The 21,746-nt window shown below is 36.6% G+C and overlaps 4 protein-coding genes across 6 annotated transcripts in view; 3 read left to right on the forward strand and 1 right to left on the reverse strand.

The window, feature by feature from the left end:
• The window catches only part of LOC110380836 (MICOS complex subunit Mic60), a 105,005-nt gene that overhangs the window by 39,218 nt on the left and 44,041 nt on the right, over nt 1-21,746 (forward strand). The gene's annotated exons all lie outside the window — the stretch shown is intronic.
• Nucleotides 75-3,746, forward strand: LOC110380844 (uncharacterized). Its single transcript, XM_049849037.2, has 6 exons — nt 75-251; nt 742-1,033; nt 2,131-2,376; nt 2,484-2,626; nt 2,865-3,009; nt 3,330-3,746. The coding sequence occupies exons 1-6, from the start codon at nt 238-240 to the stop codon at nt 3,705-3,707; spliced, it is 1,218 nt and encodes a 405-aa protein (XP_049704994.1). The 5' UTR covers nt 75-237; the 3' UTR covers nt 3,708-3,746.
• Nucleotides 4,193-6,963, reverse strand: LOC110380843 (protein SHQ1 homolog). The gene has a single exon (XM_021340966.3). It carries the CDS (start codon nt 6,790-6,792, stop codon nt 5,395-5,397), a length of 1,398 nt encoding a protein of 465 aa, XP_021196641.3. The 5' UTR covers nt 6,793-6,963; the 3' UTR covers nt 4,193-5,394.
• On the forward strand, nt 9,314-19,755 carry LOC110380837 (wolframin). Of its 3 annotated transcripts, none has more exons than XM_064040112.1 (9): nt 9,314-9,515; nt 10,410-10,514; nt 11,636-11,735; nt 12,965-13,084; nt 14,602-14,723; nt 15,740-15,856; nt 16,338-17,530; nt 17,741-18,249; nt 18,594-19,755. In XM_064040112.1, the coding sequence occupies exons 1-9, from the start codon at nt 9,485-9,487 to the stop codon at nt 18,961-18,963; spliced, it is 2,667 nt and encodes an 888-aa protein (XP_063896182.1). In that variant the 5' UTR covers nt 9,314-9,484; the 3' UTR covers nt 18,964-19,755. The 3 variants fall into 3 exon arrangements, with proteins under 3 accessions (XP_063896182.1, XP_021196633.1, XP_021196636.1); XM_021340958.3 differs by having other exon boundaries at nt 9,316-9,518; XM_021340961.3 differs by lacking the exons at nt 9,314-9,515; nt 10,410-10,514; nt 11,636-11,735 and adding an exon at nt 12,395-12,521.

Raw genomic sequence — 21,746 nt, forward strand, 5'->3', positions numbered from 1 at the left:
AAAATTGTCACTTGGAAAGAAATCAGACACAATATTATTGTTATAAAGTTAACATTTTTACTTAAAATGCGGTACTTTTAAGTACACTGGCAACATTGCATTTCAATGTAGTTCTCATAAAAGTGGTTACAAATCTTCATTATCAGTGGTGTTCTAAAGTTTAAGTGTCGTGTCGAGCCGAAAAGTTTTACTTAATGTTAGTTTTTTTTCCAACAGCATCAATTCTAATATTCCAAAATGCGTCGATTATGGTACGTTCACATTGTCTATTAATTTATTTAAATAGTAAAAAAAACTCACACGCTTGAAAAGTTTTCAGAAGCTAACATAATTTTCGTTTATGTCCAAGTAACAGTTTATTTGCCACGAAAATCGTAAATTTTCACTGATATCATACAGAATACCCAATTGCACGTATCGCCACAGATTACTATATATACAAGAATGTTACAAGAACGAGTTTCACTATATTGTGTTTAGGTATCCCGGGGAGTCTACTCACTATCTATGACTTAATAAGTCTGTGTAGCAGAAGTTTATACAATTTGTATTAAAATTACCGTCCATCCCATGAAGGTATTTATTATTAGACATCGATACCTAATTAATATTCGGTAGTGGCAACAAGCTTTTCTTTCTTTGCTATCCAGGCTAAGCTTTTAAAAAAAGCCCTTTAAAATAAATAAATCCCAACGATAATAAGTACTGTCACAAAAAAAATCTTAACTATCTTTTTTTCAGGTTCGTTACGATTCTCTGTTATCAGATACCATCGTATCACGCTTTCTTTTGGTCAACGAAAGGCCATCCATGGATCGAAAAGTACCACTACCCAGGATACTACACCACACCAAAGTCCGTTTACGTAAATGGCACAAATACAGAAATCCCTGGCACGAAATTTACTCCAGATTATCGAGTTGAAGAAAAAATGCACGTTGTATATAGTTCGTTTAAGAAAGAACAAGAGAAGCCTTACAGAATCACCCCAATATATAAAATGCTAGGTGTTCCTTATTATAAAAGAGATGTGGTAAGTAGGTACTACCACCGTAGATAGGTATCTAAAACCTCATCATCTCCATAAATCATCCATCTCATACATTACCTTGTTGTTACCTTTTTTGTACCTACTGGAATTGTTTTTGTTTTGTTTATTGTACTAAGTAGGATTTATTTTAGTTTTAATTATGATCTGACCGTTTTTTGGTGCAGTCGGCAGTCCGTGATTATATAGGACTGCCATTATGGGTTACACACACAACGACCATTATGGGTATTAAAACTACCTAATAGTTTTAGGCCCAAATACTGAAAAGCACCACAAACCACTACAAGGGACAGACTTAACATGTAGCTCTAGAATATGTAGACATATGTAGTATCAAAATAAACACAGTCAACATACCTACCTGCAGAAACCGACTTCTAAACTATGTCAAGAGTATTATTTTATCCTTTTCAGTGTTTTTTGAATTCGTTTGTTTAAAATATGATTTTGAAAGTTGCACAATTTAGGTATTATAATGTTATGTAAAAGAATACACGAATGCTAATTGCTAGCTCAGGTTTTTTTATACTCTTACGTTCACATCAGCTAGTTACTAAATATGTATTGTAAGTGTGTGGTGTTATAAAATGGGAAGTAAGAGGTTGTCATGGTACCTATGGGCATGTAATGAGGGATGATACGCATGCAACAAAGTGTGTGCGAAGTATGAATGTAGATAGATGGAGAATGGACAGAAAGGGGAAAACCTAAGAAAAATGGATGGATTGCCTGAAAGAGATCATGAATAAGAAGGGAGTGAGTGTCAGTATGACGAGTGACGGGGAACAAATTGCGCCGACACAAATAAAATTAGGAACAGGGCAGGAAAAAGGTGTGACGTGTTGTTATTTTCTAGTTGTATCTCGTGGTTTCACCCGCGACTCGGGTGAACTTCTTTCCTTATCCGAATAAATTAAAGCATGGTAGGTATATTACAATAGACCATGCTTTATTTTAATCGGATCACTATCGGATACTGAATATCCAATATTATCAATATTAAATATATAAATCAATATTCAGTATAACAGTTAATCATTATTCAGTAATTTCGGAGCTAACACACTATAACTCCACAGGAACAGGGGACCAATTTGGGTTGTTACTGTTGTGCAACATATAGAAGACATATAACTCTCGCTGGTTGCGCCGTGCTCACCACACGCCATGTATTAACCACTGCAAATCCCACTGTACTCATATTAAGGTCTTATGGACACATGGAAAACTTAGAAGGCATTCTCGGGGGCTGGTACGAGTATAGTGCTAATACTTATAACTCGTCTTTGTACTTCTCAGTTTCAAGAATACACATTCATCCTATGGTGAGTTTGTTTCCGCAGTTCCCTAGGTACTACATACCTACCTACATTTAGAAAGGTTACTTTCCCCGCACCTTTAGTTCATACTTTTGAATTTTGTGACTTTTCAGTATAAATATGACTACGAAGTTAATGTAAGCCATCCAATACCGGTGATGTACGACCTTTCACTTTGGGCAGCAACGTATCGTTTTTATGGAAACTGGTACACATATTCGACAGCATATATCTGCCCTCGAGCCGGTTCAGGCTGGTAAGTTAAGTATGCTAGTCACATCCATGAAACGACGTATTTTCATTGTTCATTTAATTTGTTTTGCAACAGGCTGCATTTCCGAAGAAAATGAGCAGACATAAAGCAAGAGAAAAACCAGTAAATGTATCTAGTTTTCAGATCGCATCATAAATATGTATTTCCAATATAATTCAAATCAATTATCATCTTACGTAGGTATTCAATTAGTGTTTAATTATAACATTTATCTCCTAAGGTATGAGTATTCATCGACGATTCCTCGAACATTTGATCTGTCTGTCGTGGTTGGACACCAATTCATGAAGTCATATAAGCGCCGTCCTCTTCCGTGGCACAAATATGCCGTGAGAACTAAAAAATATGTGTGGCCTTGTCCTAAGGTATTTTATTTTAATTTAATCTCGCTACTAGAGCAATCGCCAGACTTGAACCCAACTAAGCTTGCATCATAGGATGTGCTTCAGAGAAGAGCTCTGCCGAATATGGGTGATATTCAGTTGCAAGAAGATATTATTCAGTTGTTGCAACGAACATTCCATTCCAACTAATTTTGAGTAAGTCTCAGATTCTGACTTAATGTGATGAATTCGTAAAGAAAATTTCAATATGTCAATGAGCGAAACCCTTAGATGTGTGTAGGTAGTTACTGAAAAAACTTACCTATCAATTTATTAATGACAGGCTTTTATTACGTTTTCAGAGTGACTGGCATTGGTATCACTGTATAATGGGAGAATACTGGGGCAGATTCGGCATGGATTCTGGTGGTGCTATGCATATGATGATGGAAGGCAAATCCAATAGACACGACGGATTGGCTGGCATGTGTTCGTTTTCTCTGAAGCTCAGAGCATTTCAAACGACTCATTATTTTACTGTAGTGGACACATATCCTGTGTTAGATTTCTTGTATGATGCATATTTGGGCTTGAAACCATATGCGTGGCTGGACTATAGATTCCAAAATACGAGATGGGGAGCCCCAATACCATATTGGGGTGAATATGTTTACAGTGGATACAGTTTTGGTTGGGATTATTATTATTATATGAGCCCGCTACCTAATTATCGTCGTTAAACAATAATCATTAAAACTAATTTTACACACACACTAAAAAATCGGATCGGATCGAAGAGTAGAGGCCAACTTTAAATCGGCAATTCCGATCCCATTTTCTTTAACGACACATTCGAAATTATTTAAAAATTAGCTTCCGACCTCGGCCTCACCAGCGTAGTGTGTTGATAAAAAACCCATGTCTCAATCCAGGGTATCACCTATCTACATACCAAATCGGTCCAGCCGTTTTTGCGAGAAACAATAACAAACATACATCCATACATTCTCACAAAGTGTCATATTTATAATATTTGTAGAAGTAGGACAATCGATTTTTCCCTAGGTCACACATCACTATAAGTATCAATCACTTATGTACTTTCAGTGACAATCAGGGAACACACATCATAAATCGAAAGCAATATAGTATGCACAGAAATTTCTTAAATATAGCAGCAACTGTAGCTACGATTGGAATTGTAATCATGAATTAAACAAATAAATCAAGTTTGAACTTACATAATTGTTTATTATTTATTACAATTTCCTTTATTTATACAGCTGTATAAGTGGTGAAAAGGCTAGTCCCAGTCAGGAATTTACCTAAAGAAATTATAAGTATGGAACATGCTTCGCTACCTATAAATGAACAACTGCTCTACCGCTTTTGTGCAAACTTCACACAAACCATCCACTAAATAAACAATTCAGTTGCACGTAGGTAATTATTGCAAATTATTTTTTTTTTACTAGGAGTATCTTTATTAAGTTTTAAGATTATTAGCCTATTTTTAAGGAATGATATTAAATCGGCTTATTTTTATTTTTCATTATAATCACATACTACTGTATACATAGTGGTGTAACATACTGTTTATGTGATAAGAGGCATTATTATCATAATTATAATACAGCTAGTTTAGTGAAATATCAATAGGGTAGTGTCCAGGGTCGAAATAATGAAATAATATTTAGTCCGCTTTTTAGATAATCAAAAAATATTGGATACGTATTTTTTCTTTTTTTAATTAAACATAAAATGACAAAGATAATACGCTTCAAAAATTAGGAGTGGGGGCCTTTTACGTCACAGTGTCCTGAAAATTGTAGCAACTTGTGACGTCACACTCAACTTTAACACGCTATATCTTAACAAGTTCTGATCCAATTTAAAAAAGAAAAAATACGTATCGCTTAATTTTGGACAATCTACAAGACGGACTAATTATTATTTTTTAGGAAACTACCCTATTCTCTACTATTTATTATGTATTACATTGTTCTATAATTTTATGTATATTTTTGTATAATACAAATTTTATTACATAGGCAAGCTACTGAAAGTTGGATATACTGTTACTTAAATTGTCTTTTCTTATGTACACACTTATTGTTTGAGAAAAAGCTTGATTCAGATCTAAGACATTTCAATTCATATATTGTATCTACTTGAAGTAGTCGTATCATAGCACACTTCATAAAATGATTCAAATTTCATAAAATATTATGATATTAACGGAAACCAAGAACAGCAGTCAGGTTGCCATGAAACGCAGCCATTTCATGAAGTTATCAAGAATTTTATGAAGTGGCTACAATATACATCGCCTGATCATTTAAATCAGCCGAATGTCTTACACTATCAGTGATTACGTCAGATCATTCACAAGCCTTTACTGGTTAACTCCTAGGAGCCACGCAACTGTCAGGATGGGTCATCATCAGAGTCAAGGTCATCAGATGAGTCATCGGATGAATCGCTGCTATCCGAGGAATCGGTTTCATCATCACTTTCATCATCAATGTATGCCGAATTTGTTCTATGTAACCCACTTAATAAAGACATGGATGCCATTTTAACTGCTACTTCATTCTCCATTATATTGTCAACTTCCTCTTGCTTGACTAGCTCCGCAGCTGCTTCTAATTCTTCAATGTCTAATTCTAAATCACTTTTGGTTATTTCAATATTAGCAATATTATTGTAGAGCTCGTCAAGCTCCTCGTTTCTACATTTCTGTAGGAATACTAAATAATCCTTGATGTACAACTGATTCAGAATATATCTAGCATCATTACTGGCATTGAACATTTGATGTATTTCTATAACACATTTCACCACAAATTTCTTGCCCTTTCTGAAGAGACTGACAAGATCATTTTTGACTTTATTGCATAAGTCAAAGTTTCTAAATATTGGATAGATCAAAGCTCGTCTGTAACAAGCGACGAGGACTTGTTTCATATCTGTAAATGTGCAGAACCAACTTAGCGTTGATGACAGTTTATTTATAGTCCAACCTGATTCCACAGTGCTTTCATTTAATGTTGTTCGTTTATCATAGCAGTATCCATAGAGAATATCTACCAGACCATATAGGACCTGCTTATATTCATTCTTACTGAGTAAAAACTGCTTATTTGGTAGTTCTTTGAGCACACCCACTTCTTCTTCAGAGAATTCAGGTTCTTTAAGTGAATTTGTATTGCTCCAAGGAGCTACGGCCGTAACAAAAGGTTCAAGAAGTTCTTCATCATAAAAATCTGCCAGGTAGTGATCTGATGAAAATTTGTCATTTTCGTATCGTATTCTCTTACTCTGTCGTTCTTCAATTGACACCATTTCAGGGACTCTCAGTTCAAAAATTTGAGGGAACTCAACACCGATGTTACTGAATTCAGTCGTTATTTTGTTTGCAAATCCATAACTATATTTGTTACTGTAATCATCATCTTTGCTATCATTTTCTATAGTGATACCATCTTCTTCTAACATTTCCACTAGATTGGGGTTTATGTCAGGTATATCCCTAGGAGCTAATAGACTAGTGATCATGTCTAGATTTTCAAAATGTTGGCCTGGAACCTCTTTGTCGAAGGTTAAATTGAAGTCACCGGAATCGCAAATGTAGGAGCCCTTAGAGCTGTCATTATCGACTATTCTGGCTGGCAGGCGCAGTCGCAAGAAGTACGGGCTAGATACAAACAGAAAATTCTCACCATCGACGTCTATTTCCGTATCACCAATGTTTGTATATGGCGCGTGCACATTTATGTAGATGTGATTATCGTCCTGAGTTAACTTGAAACGCGGTGTTAACATTTTGGTTTCACTGTTCTAGAAGTATTCATATATAATTGTAAATTAAACAAACGTTACGAAATGACTTCTTTAAGAATTATCCATTCACCAATTTAAAAACACAATCCGCAAATTATCCCAACACACCGCAGAACAAACCCGAATTGATTGAATGAAACTTGACGTTGACAATCAATGAAAATGACATTTAACCATGCTGTGCCGGCTGTGCCGACCCCAAATAAAATAAAAGGGCAGGAGCAATCTATATTACTCATAGACATAATATAGTAAGCAGGATTGCGCATTTTTAACTAAAAAAATAGCGGGAATTAGCAGTAATAAAAACAGGAAGATTCGAAGTGCAGACTGACTTTTTTGTTTTTTTGCTTCACATTTAGACTGCTGAGCCATTTATATCGCCTTTCTACATTTTTTTGGGAAGCTATAACAATAGTACAACAGTTTTAAAATCCATCACCCATATTTTGACTCATTACAAGAATTCATGGGCACCCTAGTTGTTTGATTTACGAAAATGTTATTATTAGCTTACCTGTGGAACGATATATTGCGACCACCATAGGATTCACTTTCACAAGTATAAGCAACACTTTTTCACAATTTTAATAGTTTAAATTGATTTAATACAAAAATATATAAACAACATTTTAAATGCTGATTTGATTATGCGCCAAGAATGTTCAGGGTTACCGCTAGAAAATAAAAAAAAGCAAAATAATAATTTATGTTGTTTATGTTTTAAGAATTAATACGAATAAATTCATGCGATTGTTATTAATTTGTTGACTTACAATTGTTAAAATAACATAAAAATATAAGTTATTCAATTGTTTTTTTTGGGAAAACAAAACTGTTGATCACAACATTTTTTTATGCTGGCAAGGTGTTAGAAAGAGACAAACGGCCTCCGTTCTAACTATCTCTCTCGGCTCGGATTTGCCTCTGTGTATTATGCAACCAATTTAGTACCTTATTGCCTTGGAATAGAGTTATTCTATGGGCAGGAGGATGATGATATTTGACCAAATACGTCTTTATAAAACTGACTGCTATTTCCATTTCGGATTATTAGAATTTGAAACTCCAGATATTATTATAGTACACAAAAAGGATTTGTTGTCCTACGATTAATAGCCAGCTCCTATCAATCGCATACGGACCTAAATACTTGAGCAGGATGGTTGAGAACTGATGAGTAAAAAGTTTTCCTTAGTTGGGCCAACAATCATCATACAATAACGTTGTGCAATATTACAATGCAAACCACATTGTTTATATGCTGATAGGTACATATCTTCATAAGGGATAACATAGTATGGAAGCAGGTAGCAAGAGTTCATCCTTATACGAATTTATAAGAGGAGTACACAACACAAGACCATAATAACATATAAGGGAGTTCACAGACGTAGTACATGATGGAGAATTCAAGGGGATTACCTGGGATAACATAGGGAGAAGGGCGACTACGACTATCTACATAGGGGAAATGTTTATACATGAGATATAGAGAGAATAAAGGGTCAAATATGTTTATTGAAATAAGCGATTTTCTTATTGTTCTTCTCCTAGCTGATGCCTAGATCGCGCTGATCTTGGTTCGTGACTGGAAGGAACGGAACATCATATAATTTAAAGGTCGTATAACGAAACGTACTTGTCATCAACATTGGGAGGTGCTATAATTTTGAAGTCGTGTATCGAAACGTACTTGTCATCGATAATTAAAAAAAATAGAGAAGGAATAAAAGGAGTAAAGAAGACAGTATCAATGCATACTGGTTGTTGTAGATACAAAAAAATATACCAGCTGAATTGAGAACCACCCCCTTTTTGGGTAGTCGGTTAAAAATCACTGAAAACACACTTCACAACACTTATAAAACTAAACACTTTTGATAGTGTAATATTGCACAATGCCTTTCCTACATGCACACTAGAACCAGTAGCCAGTGTTTAAAAAATGTTTGGTTGTATATTTATTGTACCTCCGATTTTTACTGAAATCATATCTAAACGATTTTGTAGCAAACGATGGTGCGTTTCGTTTATGCAAGTTAGGAGATTTGGATTGTGTTTGGGCCAAAGATCAAATCTTTCTTTAGTCAGTGGGGTAGTCCACTCAGTTTAAAAATAAAAATATTTATTTTCGTCCTAATACCTTTTTCACCAAAGGATATCCTCATACAGGAACATTCTATTTTTGGGAATTGCCTACTCTACGTAAACACAATGTTGTGTGGGTGGAATATTCGTAGGCGGTGGGCACTGTGGGTAAAAGGATTTACATTTACAGAGATAACTTTCTTTTTGTACCAGTTCTGGATCTATCTACCAGACCACACGTAAAAAGTGTTAAGAAATTTGGTGCAGTTGGTGTAATTACTTTTGTGTATAATATGATAATCAAGTTGTTTTTAATGTAAAGTTGGAATAAAGTAAATTAGTTTGTTGTTTAAAATCGTCTTCATACAATACAATTCCTCAATTTGTTGTCATCTTTAATGACATTGACATATTTATTGACGCAAAGAAAAAAAATCGCGAGTCGTTTATGTATTGTCTGTAAATAATCAAAACAAAAAGTATATTGGTTTTTATTTTCAGGGATTTATTTTCTTTCAATTTTATCGTGTTTCATATTTAATAACAATCTATGTACAGATATTTATTATAAATTCTGTAAGTTATGCCAGTCGGTCGGAAACGTTGGAATCTACATGGTAAGTAAAAAGTATTGGTGTCTTAAAAGTGTAATTATTTGTTGGTGTTTATTTACTATTATTTTTTAATTTGTTTTATCTTTATTGATGTGTGAAGAGTAATTACGTGGTTTGAAGTAATATTAATTGACCTTGACTTCCAAATTTAATTTCGATCGATTTAACATGATACAATACACATGTGATAGAAACATTCAAGGATTCACTCTGTTAACTGTAAACCTAGTTACCCTAGGATACGTTGATGGTGGGACATGATGGCTAAGTCATGTACGTCAATATAATGATTAATATTCTATCACTGTTTGTACATTAAATTATTAGAATCATAATTTCTATTTTCAAACTAATTAAGTTAAAAGCCGCTATAAAAATGTTATTACAACCCTGTTTTCAATATAATTTGAGTGATTGGTAAAGAGGCAAATCATTCAGAATAAATTCCTATGGACAAAATATCCTTTTACATAATTTGAAGAGTATAATAATTTATGAATTATATGGATCCAATATCAGTGCAACATTTTATATGTATTCATTCAATACAATTCTGACTCATCCTCAGTTTCTTATTTGTTTTTTGATCTCTCCCAATAATTTAAATCCAAACATATGAATGGATATGTGGAATAACATATGTTTTTTTTTTGTTAAAATAACTACTGAATATAGCATCACATGAGTTCTTTTTATCTGCATATGGAATAAACCCTCAGGCTGTGGTTGGAATTGAAGGAAACCACTATTTTTGAGCCTCATTGCAAAAAACCTTTTCAAATAAAAGTCAAATAATTAAAGAGACAATAGTCTGTTAGTGGCACCATCTTTCTTATATTCTATTCCCTTGTCAAGTGTAGTGTAGTATACTTTCTGAGGTTTATCTTGCTTCAGATGGACCACAAGGTTCCCTGAGGCGGTTGCGCAACCAATTGGCCGAGGATGGCTGTGCCGAATCACAAGTGGTCCTCGCTAAACAACTTTTGGAAGAGAAATGTGGTATGTAGCATTGCATGGTTTTCTACATTATTAAGATTAATTATTTGACTCCACGGACTAGCAAGCGCAGCGTAGGACGTCCACCAACAAGGTGGACAGACGACCTTATAAAGGTCGCCGGAAGACGCTGGATGCAGGTTGCCTCCAACAGGTATCTGTGGAGATCTAAGGGGGACGCCTATGTTCAGCAGTGGACGTCCTATGGCTGAGATGATGATGATGATGATGATGATGATTTGACTCCATTTTAGTAATTGGGATAGCCCAAATCACACTAGTCTACAGCATTTTTTATCGCCAAGGTAAAATATGTTAATTGTTTTAGTTTATCTAATACATTATCAAAGTCCAGAAAATGTAGATGCACAAGCATATCTGGATATTTGACTTAATTCTTTAAGGACAGAAATTTCTGATTGTTTCTGACTTAAGCATCATTATGTACTCTTCCCGATTTTAGTTTGTTGTTCTAGATTTCCATTAAGTGTTAGATAATCTACTAGAAAGTTGTATGTTTCACCATGAGCAAAGCAAAAACAAAATTGTAGACTAGTGTTATTTAAGCCTTTTTCTTAATACATATAGATAAATGTTTGTAAATGGATTGCTCATAAAAAAAAAAACAAATGGATTAGTACTTTATCTTAGGAATTCTTTGCACCTTTAAAGTGTAATGTTGTAACCAAGTATGAAGTTAAATTACAATAAAATTAAAACTAGTACTTTTGATTCATGTTATTCGTTTTATAAATACTGAAATGAGGTTATATGTATTGAGAAACAAGGAATTTTATGTAACACATTATTATCAGACAGGTGTTTTAAATAAATACATCTGTATTGGTACATATTCTTGGAAATACACTAGCCATATTTTGTGAATGTCCTCTTTTCACCTAAATTTATGCTCGTTTGTTAAGTAACTGCCGTATGGGACAATTGATCAAGGGCTAAGCAGTGGTTGGTGGGTGGTGATCTATGTTTAACGAGTGTTTCCATAGTCAAGAAGTTAAATTATGGGTCCTAGCTATTATTCTGGAAGTGGGGAAGTCTTATTTTCCATAAAATTATGGTCAAGAGTATTTGATTCTTCTTTTTGTTAATTTAAATAATTGTTGCAGAGTTAGAAGCAGACAAAATCTCTAACTTCAAACAAGCCCTGGAATGGCTCATCTGTGCTACTGAACAGGCGCACCCAGAAGCTAGGAGAATGTTGAGACGGTAAGTACTTATAATTATTCTTTTAGGTATCTAACTTTCGTAGATCCATCAGCGTCCCGGCGACAATATTTCATATACATAATACATAGGTCATAGCTTTGTCCATAGTTGATAAAGAATTTAGGGAAAATATTTTAGTACAAACCAATAAAGAACAATGTGAGCGCCCTAAGATTGAGATGGCACATGATGTGCGCCCTTGTTTCACCCGAAAGACGTCCACTGCTGGACAAAGGCCACCCCCAAGGTTCGCCACTTGCTCGATCTTCAGCAACCCGCATCTTCTGCTTCTCGGCATCCTTGGCCCGGTCGTCCGCGACTCGAGAACTTTTCTAGGAGCTATGTGCCCTGCCCATTGCAGCTTCAGCTTTGCCATTCTTCGGGCATTGTCAATGACTTTAGTTAGTCCTTGTTAGAATGCGGATCTCCTCATTTCTGATTCAGAATCACATCTCTTCTCGAAATGAAGATTTGGATATCAAGCCATGTGATTGTCGAATCGCGACACTTCTCCTCCCAAACTTACCTGCGAAGTAATCCAAACCTTAAGAAAAAAACAATGCGTAGACTGTAATGGATGGATGTTTGTATTTTTTTTACAGACTTTCTCTAAATAAAACCTCTACGGCTATTAAAAGAAAAAACTGTAACGCCAATGTTCCCTGTCATTATGACTTATGAAATATAACAAAACGTGCTGTTAATCGTCTCGGCATCTAAACAATTGTTCCATTATCCACTATTCCGCGAAAGGCAATAGCATCAGATTCCCGATAATGATATGAGGTAATTCCTTAATGCCCTATTGTCATGGATTACAGACATACCGCGCCGACGTAAACAAATCCGAGGGTAGACTGCCGCACAATATGTCCGAGGACGCACGAGCCGACAGTTACTATCGCGTAGTGATATTTAAAAATAAAATTAAATGTGAGCGAATATCAATGAATGGAAACTTAAACGATTTCGCGCTTTGGAAGATCAAATGGGATAGGGTTCGTGATGAGTTGCGCGATTCCATGTAAGAGACTTTAAACAGTTTTGCGCAAAATACGATTCATCTGGCGAACCTTCGAAATTATCCTATCGCTAGAACGCGAACCGCGACTTGTAAATTCGCCCGACTGGTGTCATTAAGTTAAAAAAGCTTGCGGCCTCTAAGACCAGTTGTTTTCTGCAGCAATACGTATATTTATGTAGTTGACGAAAGTGTCTGTCATTATCAGGTGTATTCGAAGCGGTGTGATCGATGAAGACAGCGCAGCAATAGTACGCGCGAAGTCGTGTCTTGCCGCCAGTCGTCAGGAAACGGTCGCCAGGAAAGCAGCCAGAGATCTTTTTGCCAGGTAAGGTGTACTGATAACAGACCCGCCTTATTCCACGAGCTCCTCGTTGGTCTAATGGTCGCAAGCGCGGCTACTGTGCTCGAGGTCTCGGGTTCGATTCCCGGGTTGGGCCGAAATCGCTTTGTGGGTTTTCTTAAACTTTCACAAAGCAACCCGTTGTCTGGAAGTTGGTGATTGATTCACCCGTGCATCGGAGAGCACGTAAATGTCGGTCCTGCGCCTGATCTCTTTCCGGTCGTGTCGGCTTGCCGTCCGATCGGGTTTTGAGAGTGTAGGAATAGGGAGTGCACCTGTGTCTGCACAAATGCTCGTGCACTATAATATGTCCTGCGCAGCTGGCTGATCTCCTTAGATGAGAACAACCGTACTGGCCGAAATCGGCCATGGACGCCATTATATATTATTCCACGCGCTCCTCAAAGAGACGTCAGCAAATCCCAGCAGGGCCAAGTCCTGCCGTAGCTGCAGGATTGCCCGAAAGAGTGACCGCGGCCCTGGTACATAAAAGGCCTACGAAGGAATACGATTGGTTTTAGTCAGTAAAAGTCTGACACTCCCTCACCGCTGCTAACCCACAGAGGGAGGAGTCATTTGATGATTTTACCATCGAATAAACCGGGTGTATTGATAAGGCTGAGGGATTATAAGCAGAAGTTAATCTCAGGGATGGTACACTAAAGGCTCTAGAAGGAAACGTGGTGGGTTTTAGTCAGACAAAGTCTGATCTCACGCTGCACTCACAGCGGGAGGGGTCATTTGTTCGTGTATTTTCAGCGTAGTTTCGGCCGACTAGTTCTTGTAATGTTTTTAGAATCTATGTAATTCTAAGTTCTAAATTAAAACGACTGCCTCGTTGGTCTAGCTGTCGCAAAGGCGGCTGCTGTGCACGACGTCTCGGGTTCGATTCCCGGGTCGGACACAAAACAACCCGGAGCTTGGAAGTTGGTGATTGATACACTCGTGCATCGGAGAGCACGTAAATATTGGTCCTGCGCCTGATCTATTCTCCGGTCGTGTTGAATTTAATGGAATTAGAATTAAAAGCAGTTGGGGTATAAACAAAAAAAAAATGTTTCCTCTGTACTATAAAAGTATATGTAGATATGGGCCATGTTACCCCCTTTATGGGTATGTTTATAACCAATATAAATTCATTTAGGTTAAGTTTTTAATTATTGTTATTTTATTTTATTTTCAATGTTTATCTTAATTAAAGTCATGATGTTTGTGTTAGTCTGAATGTTAGGCCGCTGCCTCGAATTTTGCGGGCAGCGGGGCGGCAGCAGCGGCGGCGCGGGCGGTCACCGTTTGACTGGAGCTCACCGCTCGTTGCCCGCTCCCCGCGCCGCTGTATTCGAGGGCCGGTCCATTTGATTATACGCGTAAGATCCTGCCGCTCCCGCGCCGCCGCCGCTGCCGCCCCGCTGCCCGCAAAATTCGAGGCAGCGGCCTCATGGGTTTTATTGCCTGAAAATATGGAATATATAATTTAATTTAATTTAAAAAATGCCCTGCAGCCTATCGAACGGTGAACAGTATATAACTACGGCGCAGTTAGAGAGGCGTATCCGTGAGATATGCAGTACTACACTTAGCAAGGAACCAGATGACAGCGATTCGCCTGACGATGACTCCCCAGGTAAGAACGATTCTGACCTTTTTACGAGCTTTTATTTAACTTGCAATGTATGTATGTTTGTGTGTTCGGGTGGAATTTTACAACTCAATTTTAAGGCACTTGCCCTCAACCGATTGAGCTGAAATTTTGTTTGGGTCTAAACATACATGGTGACTAATTTACAAAACTGGAGTTCGGACGTCACTCTTCACAAAAGCCAGAATGTAAAAGTCTGCTAGTTTGGTCTCTTTGATATGTTTGGTAAAAAAAAAAAACAGAAAACTTTGACCACGAATATCGATTTTGATTTGATTAGTATAAACCGGACTTTATACTAACAATGAATCTAACGTGTCCACCAAAATTGTGGCTATATTATAGCCGCAGGGGTCGAATGCTAAAAGTTAATGACATCAACGCTTGATGCGGTCGATGCCTGAATGGGTTATTCATCTTTTTTACAATGAGTTCCTCCGTGTCTAACACATGTGAAATTGTGGGTCGCGTCTATCAATTGAAAATCTTTGACAGTCTATACGAGTAGTCAAAAGCTAGTCTCTCAATCAGTCTTACCGACGTTACCTTGGTATCTGAGGTCAGATAGACAGTCGCATCATGTAAACGACTATGCCTTCCTCTCTTCTAACTATTTTGCTATGCCCATCAGAGTCCATAATTGTGACAATCTTTTTATATTTTTCACCTAATGTACATTCATCCATCCTCATCCTCCGAGCCTTTTCCCAACTATGTTGGGGTCGGCTTCCAGTCTAACGGGATTCAGCTGAGTACCAGTGCTTTACAAGAAGCGACTGCCTATCTCACCTCCTCAACCCAGTTATATGGGCAACCCAATACCCCTTGGTTAGACTGGTGTCAGACTTGACTTGATGACCTAATGTACATTATGGAATACAATAAACGATATGATATGACTAGAACTTAGCTGCATCCAGTAACACTGTAAGCCGACCTCGACATAGTTAGGAAAAGGCTAGGCAGATGATGATATAGTGTGAATGGGTGTGGTTTTTCAGAGGAGGCGAGGGCTAGGGCGTTGGACGATGGCCATGCTCTCGAGCCTTCGCATCTTCAGGCCGGAGACCAGGTCCACATCAATGGTACCATGAGGACTGCTGACACCACGGATGAAGGTAATTTCATAGTCACAGTATTAGCCCCATAGGACCCTTTTTTGGTGGAAAAATTAAGAGAAAACTCTGACACCAAGGTTTCTTAGGTGATTAAACCTACAACTGTATAAGAAGAAGGTTTAATGTACCCCATATTTTCTCAGTTTCTCCTACTATGTAATATTGAAAGCGTTAAAATAATTGTTTGTCTGCCTGTTACGATTTTACGGGTAAACGCCTGAACTTATAGTAAAATACTAGTTATTTATTCTATGTAATCAGGAAGCATGGAAGGTGACAAAAAATTGTACGAGGTACAAGATTTTAAAACTTGAAAAAATCCCTTCTAGGTAATGCTTATTTTCGTAACGTAAAACATTATTTACTAGCTTCCTTCGTGCTTCCCGATAAAATTACTTACGTCCCGTAACAGGGTGGGGATGTAGCCACCAATTTTAAGCCAATTCAGAACTAAAATCCAACAGATTTTTTCTTCTTGCAGAATTACCGGAAAGATGCGCCCCCAACGAAGAGATCCGTAATCTCACCGTCGACAATTTAGTATCGGCCGCCGTCGACTATTGCCAAGGAGAACTGCCCTTAGTCAGCTACGAACTGACCCTAACAGACCCTAGTGTTAAGGCCCTAGACCATATACCCCTACTTCACCAAGCTTTCCTACACCCCATCGTGTTCTTACAAGTGCTATATCTAAAACTACTATATTACTTCGGTAATTTTACTTTCAGACTGACGAATATCCAGTTGTCGTTGCTCCTCATAGCCTATTTGTCAGTCAGTGCGGATAGTTTGTACCACTTAGTACCTCTAGCGTTGTATTACGCCAGTTTTGTAGCAATGGTCATATGTACCTTCAAGATGTTGCATGCTAAAAGACAGTTTATAGACTTTAGGAAGTGGTCCGGGCTTTTCCTTAGGTATAGTGACGGGAACTTGCAACCCGATGAGTCTGAGAACTTATTCGTTCGTAATAACCTCGGCCCATTTATTCAGTTCTTCTCCGCTTTGTTTATTAATTTGTTCCTTTATCCGTTTATAGCCACTCAATGGGTTCCTTTTTCAGAATTTTGTGTGCTATCATTCTTCTTAATGTTCTTAACCTTGCTCTCATTTGGGACCAGTGCAGGGAGTCCCTATCCTGATCTTCTCGCGCTGTTATCGTTTGCTATCAACGTTTTAGCGAAATACCCTTACGAGAAAGATACAGTTGTGCATCAAGGCTGGCGGTTTCTCGACTTGCACGTATCGAATTATCCGTCGTATATACTAGGGAATAGCATTGAGTTTTGCTTGAACGCTCGAGTGTTCTTCTCTCTGTTGATTCCTGTTATATTGGTAGGAATGGCTAGGAGGAGTGGTTGGCAAGGTTGCTTTAAATACGCTTTACCTCATTGCGTGACTCTTAGTTGGTTGCAGATGTTTATAACTTGTTCTCACGGGTGTACTACTTATGGGCTGATAAGGGGCACTTTCACGTTGGTTTGTTCGTTCCTGTTTTTGCCTCTAATAGGCGTGTTAACAGTGACATTGCCTATATTTGCGTTCCTGCAGTACATAACGATGTCTAGAGTTTTTTACACAGTGTCTGTTGTGGTCGGTTTGGGGTTGAGTTTTGGCATTACGTGTCTCTTGGCAAAATCTGAATCTACCAAGAAGTTTGTTACTCCATTCCAGGTTTGTATTTCTTTTTGTTATTTACTTAATTGGTTCTCTTCATTTAGTTTGTTGAACTTATTTTATAGTTAACATTTTTTGGTGTCAAAATCTACCCACCTGAATAAATAAAGTTAATTACGTCTGCAAAGTCTGCATTAAGTATACCGAAATGATAAATTCTATTTTATTTGCTATTCAAAACTAACAAAAGCATTTTTTTCTTCACAGCTCACGATCGGCATCATAACTCTAGTGTACCTAGGCAACCAGTTCGTAGTAAACGTTCAAGATGACGGCCTGCCATCCGGCCTCATCGAACTCATAGGAGACGACAAAGCCAGCATCAAGAACCTTCTTAAAAACGAATTCATTACCGACTACGAAGATAACACTTATCATATCAATTGGGACGATTATTACAATCAATGTAACACCCCATCTTGGTCAGATTACAACATGGCGGCCACGCAAATAAAGTGCGCAATTCTAGATGGCGCCAACGTAAATTGGGAGGGTTATGTCAAAGACGTTCAATTGAAAAATGTTAGGAATCGATGGAGGGACTTCATAGCCTGGTTGCCTGGCTTCCTGCAAGAATATTTTAGGTGCTACTACGGTGAGGAATATTCGACGTTATGTCAAAGGGAAGAGAGTCTACAATCGGCTAAAGAGTGCGAGTTTGTTAGAAGCGTCGCGCGTCAAAGTGGGAAGAGCTGCCATTTAAACAATTTGAATGAGTAAGTGTTCGATGTTTTTTTTTGTTATCTTTTGTACTGAAAAGACCTACTACTAAATCTTACTATAATTTGTCAGACTGTCCCTCATGAATAGTGATAGACAGTTAAATTTTCACTGTTGCCACTATAATAACAAATATTGAAAACTACCATTTATTGTTAAATTGGGGAACTCTTGGCTAAATTTCATGTTATACGGAGATTTTGTGCTTCGAAAAGTATTTTGGTTCCTGATTTGAGTTATCTCAAGACGTTTACGAAGTCATTTTTAGTCAATAGGCCAACAGACAATTGGTGAAGATCCTTGCTAAGACCATGCTAATGATATATGTTTTATTTTCCAGATACACATATGAAATCAAACTCATAATGGAAGCGAGCGGTGGTCTTCTAAAGCGGCACTCGGAAATATCCATAGTGTTCGATCACTGCTTCAGCAATTTCACACGAATGTTACGCGCCGATGACAAAATACGCTTCAAGGGCGTTCTGTCAAACGACAATGTACCTTATAACATAGGCACTAAGGACGTTAATATTAGAGGATATGAAATACAATGCCTAGAATGCAAGGAGGCCAGCGGTACCGTAAGGTCGAAAGCGCCATCTGTGTCCAAATTCACGGAACTCTGTAAAACTATAGCGAACGACTGTGTTGTCTCTACAAAGTATATTTTAAATTTCCTGTTGAATCCAGTGGTTGTTTTTAAATAAATGTTTTATGTCTGTTTTGAAATGATCTTTAAGTTTTTGTGTGTTGCGTTTTAGTCATTAGGTAGTTGAGAATAAGGTTGATTTTACTGTTTAACATTGTTGTCTTTTCTGAATGATGATACTCGACCGTTGATCTAATATCTCTGCCTACCATAGATAGATATAAGATTCAGAATATATATGAAAAAGTTATGAGCTTAATTTCGGGGTAAAATTTTAAAGTTTTCTTATAGTCTGTTTCAGCATTCTGAATTATAGTAATTATCATACAAAGTCACTAATGAATGTTGGAATTTATGTCGTTTACTTGATAGAAACAAGCTTACTATAATTATTGAAGAAACCTACAAATACTAGGAGATGGAATTTGATGACCTTTTAAGGTACCTACTTTTTATTGTAAAACTCCTTTTTCTAGTACTATACTTATTGTAGACCGTGATTGGTTAATAAAAACACTATAAAAAGATAATCAACTGCAAAGTTATAAAAACTAAATAATCCTATTGCTGTAGACACCATAAAATCGTGTTATAATTTAAAATTTTTTAGACATGCATTTAAAAAGTATTTTAATAACTGGTTGTATTGAGAGAATAATTGATGTACCTATTGTTATTAATATAAAAAGAAGTATTATGAAATAATATAAATCTATAAAAAATAATAATAATAAAGAAGAGAATATTCTATGAATCGTGTTTAGTCATGTTAGGGTGAAGATGTGTTTGTGACAATAGAGACTATATTTGGAATGTCTGTGTTTTAATAAAAAAGTGAGTCAAAGGATGACCATATTTTTTTATTTATTGCCTTACTGTTACTGTTACAGCCTTTATATCGTCCCACTGCTGGGCACAGGCCTCCACTCACAGGGAGAAGGATTTTATTTATTGCCTTAATGGCATCCTTAATTTTCCATCCTTGAAAAATAATAATGATATCTTAATCTTTTCTTTCAAAAACCTCCCTATGTTGGCAGTATTTTTTATTGCTATCAGTTCTTACATTCATGAAATAATAAAAATATCCTAATCCTTTCTTCCAAAAAACCTCCCTATGTTGTAAATCCAGAAAATGCTGAAAATTATATTTATTTTAACCCTGTCAAAAGGCACTTGAATGGTATATTTTTTATGACAAAGAAAAGAAGTAGCCTATCATTTTAATATGCCGGCCGGCCGTATCAATGTTTAATATGTAATCCAATATGGTAACTTGCATTAGTTCATTTATCAGCTACATAGAAAAGATATGACGAATGAAAAAAGTAATTAGTCTGTTTTTTAGACAACCCTAAAATAATGAAAAAAATTCTCTTTTCTCACACAAACAAATAACATCGAAATACAACACGATTGAGTTTTGTGTCACGTCACTTCTGAGTACAATAGAAATGACGGTACGAGCCCCCACCACTCAATCTTTGTTGTTTGTTAAAATAAAAAATAAGGGTTCAATATTTTGTTGCCTACTTAAAATGTGGACTAATTAGAATCGCTATTTTTCAACCCTGTCATCACATGACTGATGCGAGTTCCTATGGCTAGGTTTGGCTTAGGAGTTTCTGCCATAATTCCTAGATGGCGGTTATCTACTTTACGAATTAAATAAAAGAACGGAATTACTTTACACAATTTGATGCATAAAAGTAGCGAGTATTTCTGCCCATGTTACGAACACATTATTGTTCTTATTAAATAGAGAGACAACTCTAATTTATCTAAGCATCGAACCTACCCACCTTTCTGCTAGCAACTAATTACTTTAAACTGTACCGATTTACACATGAAATAGGAATACAATGGATAGCAGCATGACGCTGAAATATACCACACTAATATAACTTAGAAATTCACAAAAGAGTTTGTAACAGCAGCATAAACCACCGCAATAAATAAAACTGACCTAATAAAGTCAGTGTAAACTAGGCATTGCAATTAATAGTTAATTAGAAAAAGCTTTGGTTCTAACTAGTTGACAATAAACAAACGTTAGATTATTGCGTGGTTGGCGCCGCCATTTTGTTAATTAACACTGCTCGATGCAATAGTAACCGAATCACGTAGGCTTCTATTCGTTTTATTATCCGGTTTTAGTAGTTAAAGGCTATTATCTTCGTGAAATTCGTTTAGTTACACAGATTAAAGAGAATAATTAAAGGATAGGTTGAAAAAATGCATCAGTTTATTAACTATGGTAGTAAAGTTAAAGACAAATACTTACATAGGTACGTTTAGGTAATTTAGATTTGGCTCATTAAATCAGCACTTTTGCACGTCTTTTGCATTAGCTGCAAAAACGCGCCTGCAATCCGTTTCCGACGTTGGAAACGGTCTAACGTCTTAGAAAGTGCTGGAAAGAAAAAACGGTGATGGGAAACTTCCCAGCAAAAAAGCTCTATTACGATAAATATTTTATAGCTACATAAGCTCAAATTAATAATTTTGTAGGAATACCACAAAAATTGTAAGACTCAATGCAGATTTTCTTTACACAAGAAAACTCTTTTAGCTATTTAATAAACCGCTACAAGATTGTCTCAAGGAAATAGACCAGCAATCCAGACATCAAAATGTTAGTTGCTAGTATTACCTATAGACAGAAGGACCCACTTAACTAAAGGAAGCTTTTAAAAATTCACAGAAAATATTTTTCAATTTTGTACAGCGGACGAAACCGCGGAAAACTCTGCCGAGATACCGTCAAGATAAAAATTTAATATTGACTCTGTGGTTTTGCATTTCACAAATCGCTATGACGTTTTTTCGTGGACGAAAACA

This window comes from Helicoverpa armigera, chromosome 21 (genome assembly GCF_030705265.1).
Source record: "Helicoverpa armigera isolate CAAS_96S chromosome 21, ASM3070526v1, whole genome shotgun sequence".
NCBI classification, from domain to species: domain Eukaryota; kingdom Metazoa; phylum Arthropoda; class Insecta; order Lepidoptera; family Noctuidae; genus Helicoverpa; species Helicoverpa armigera.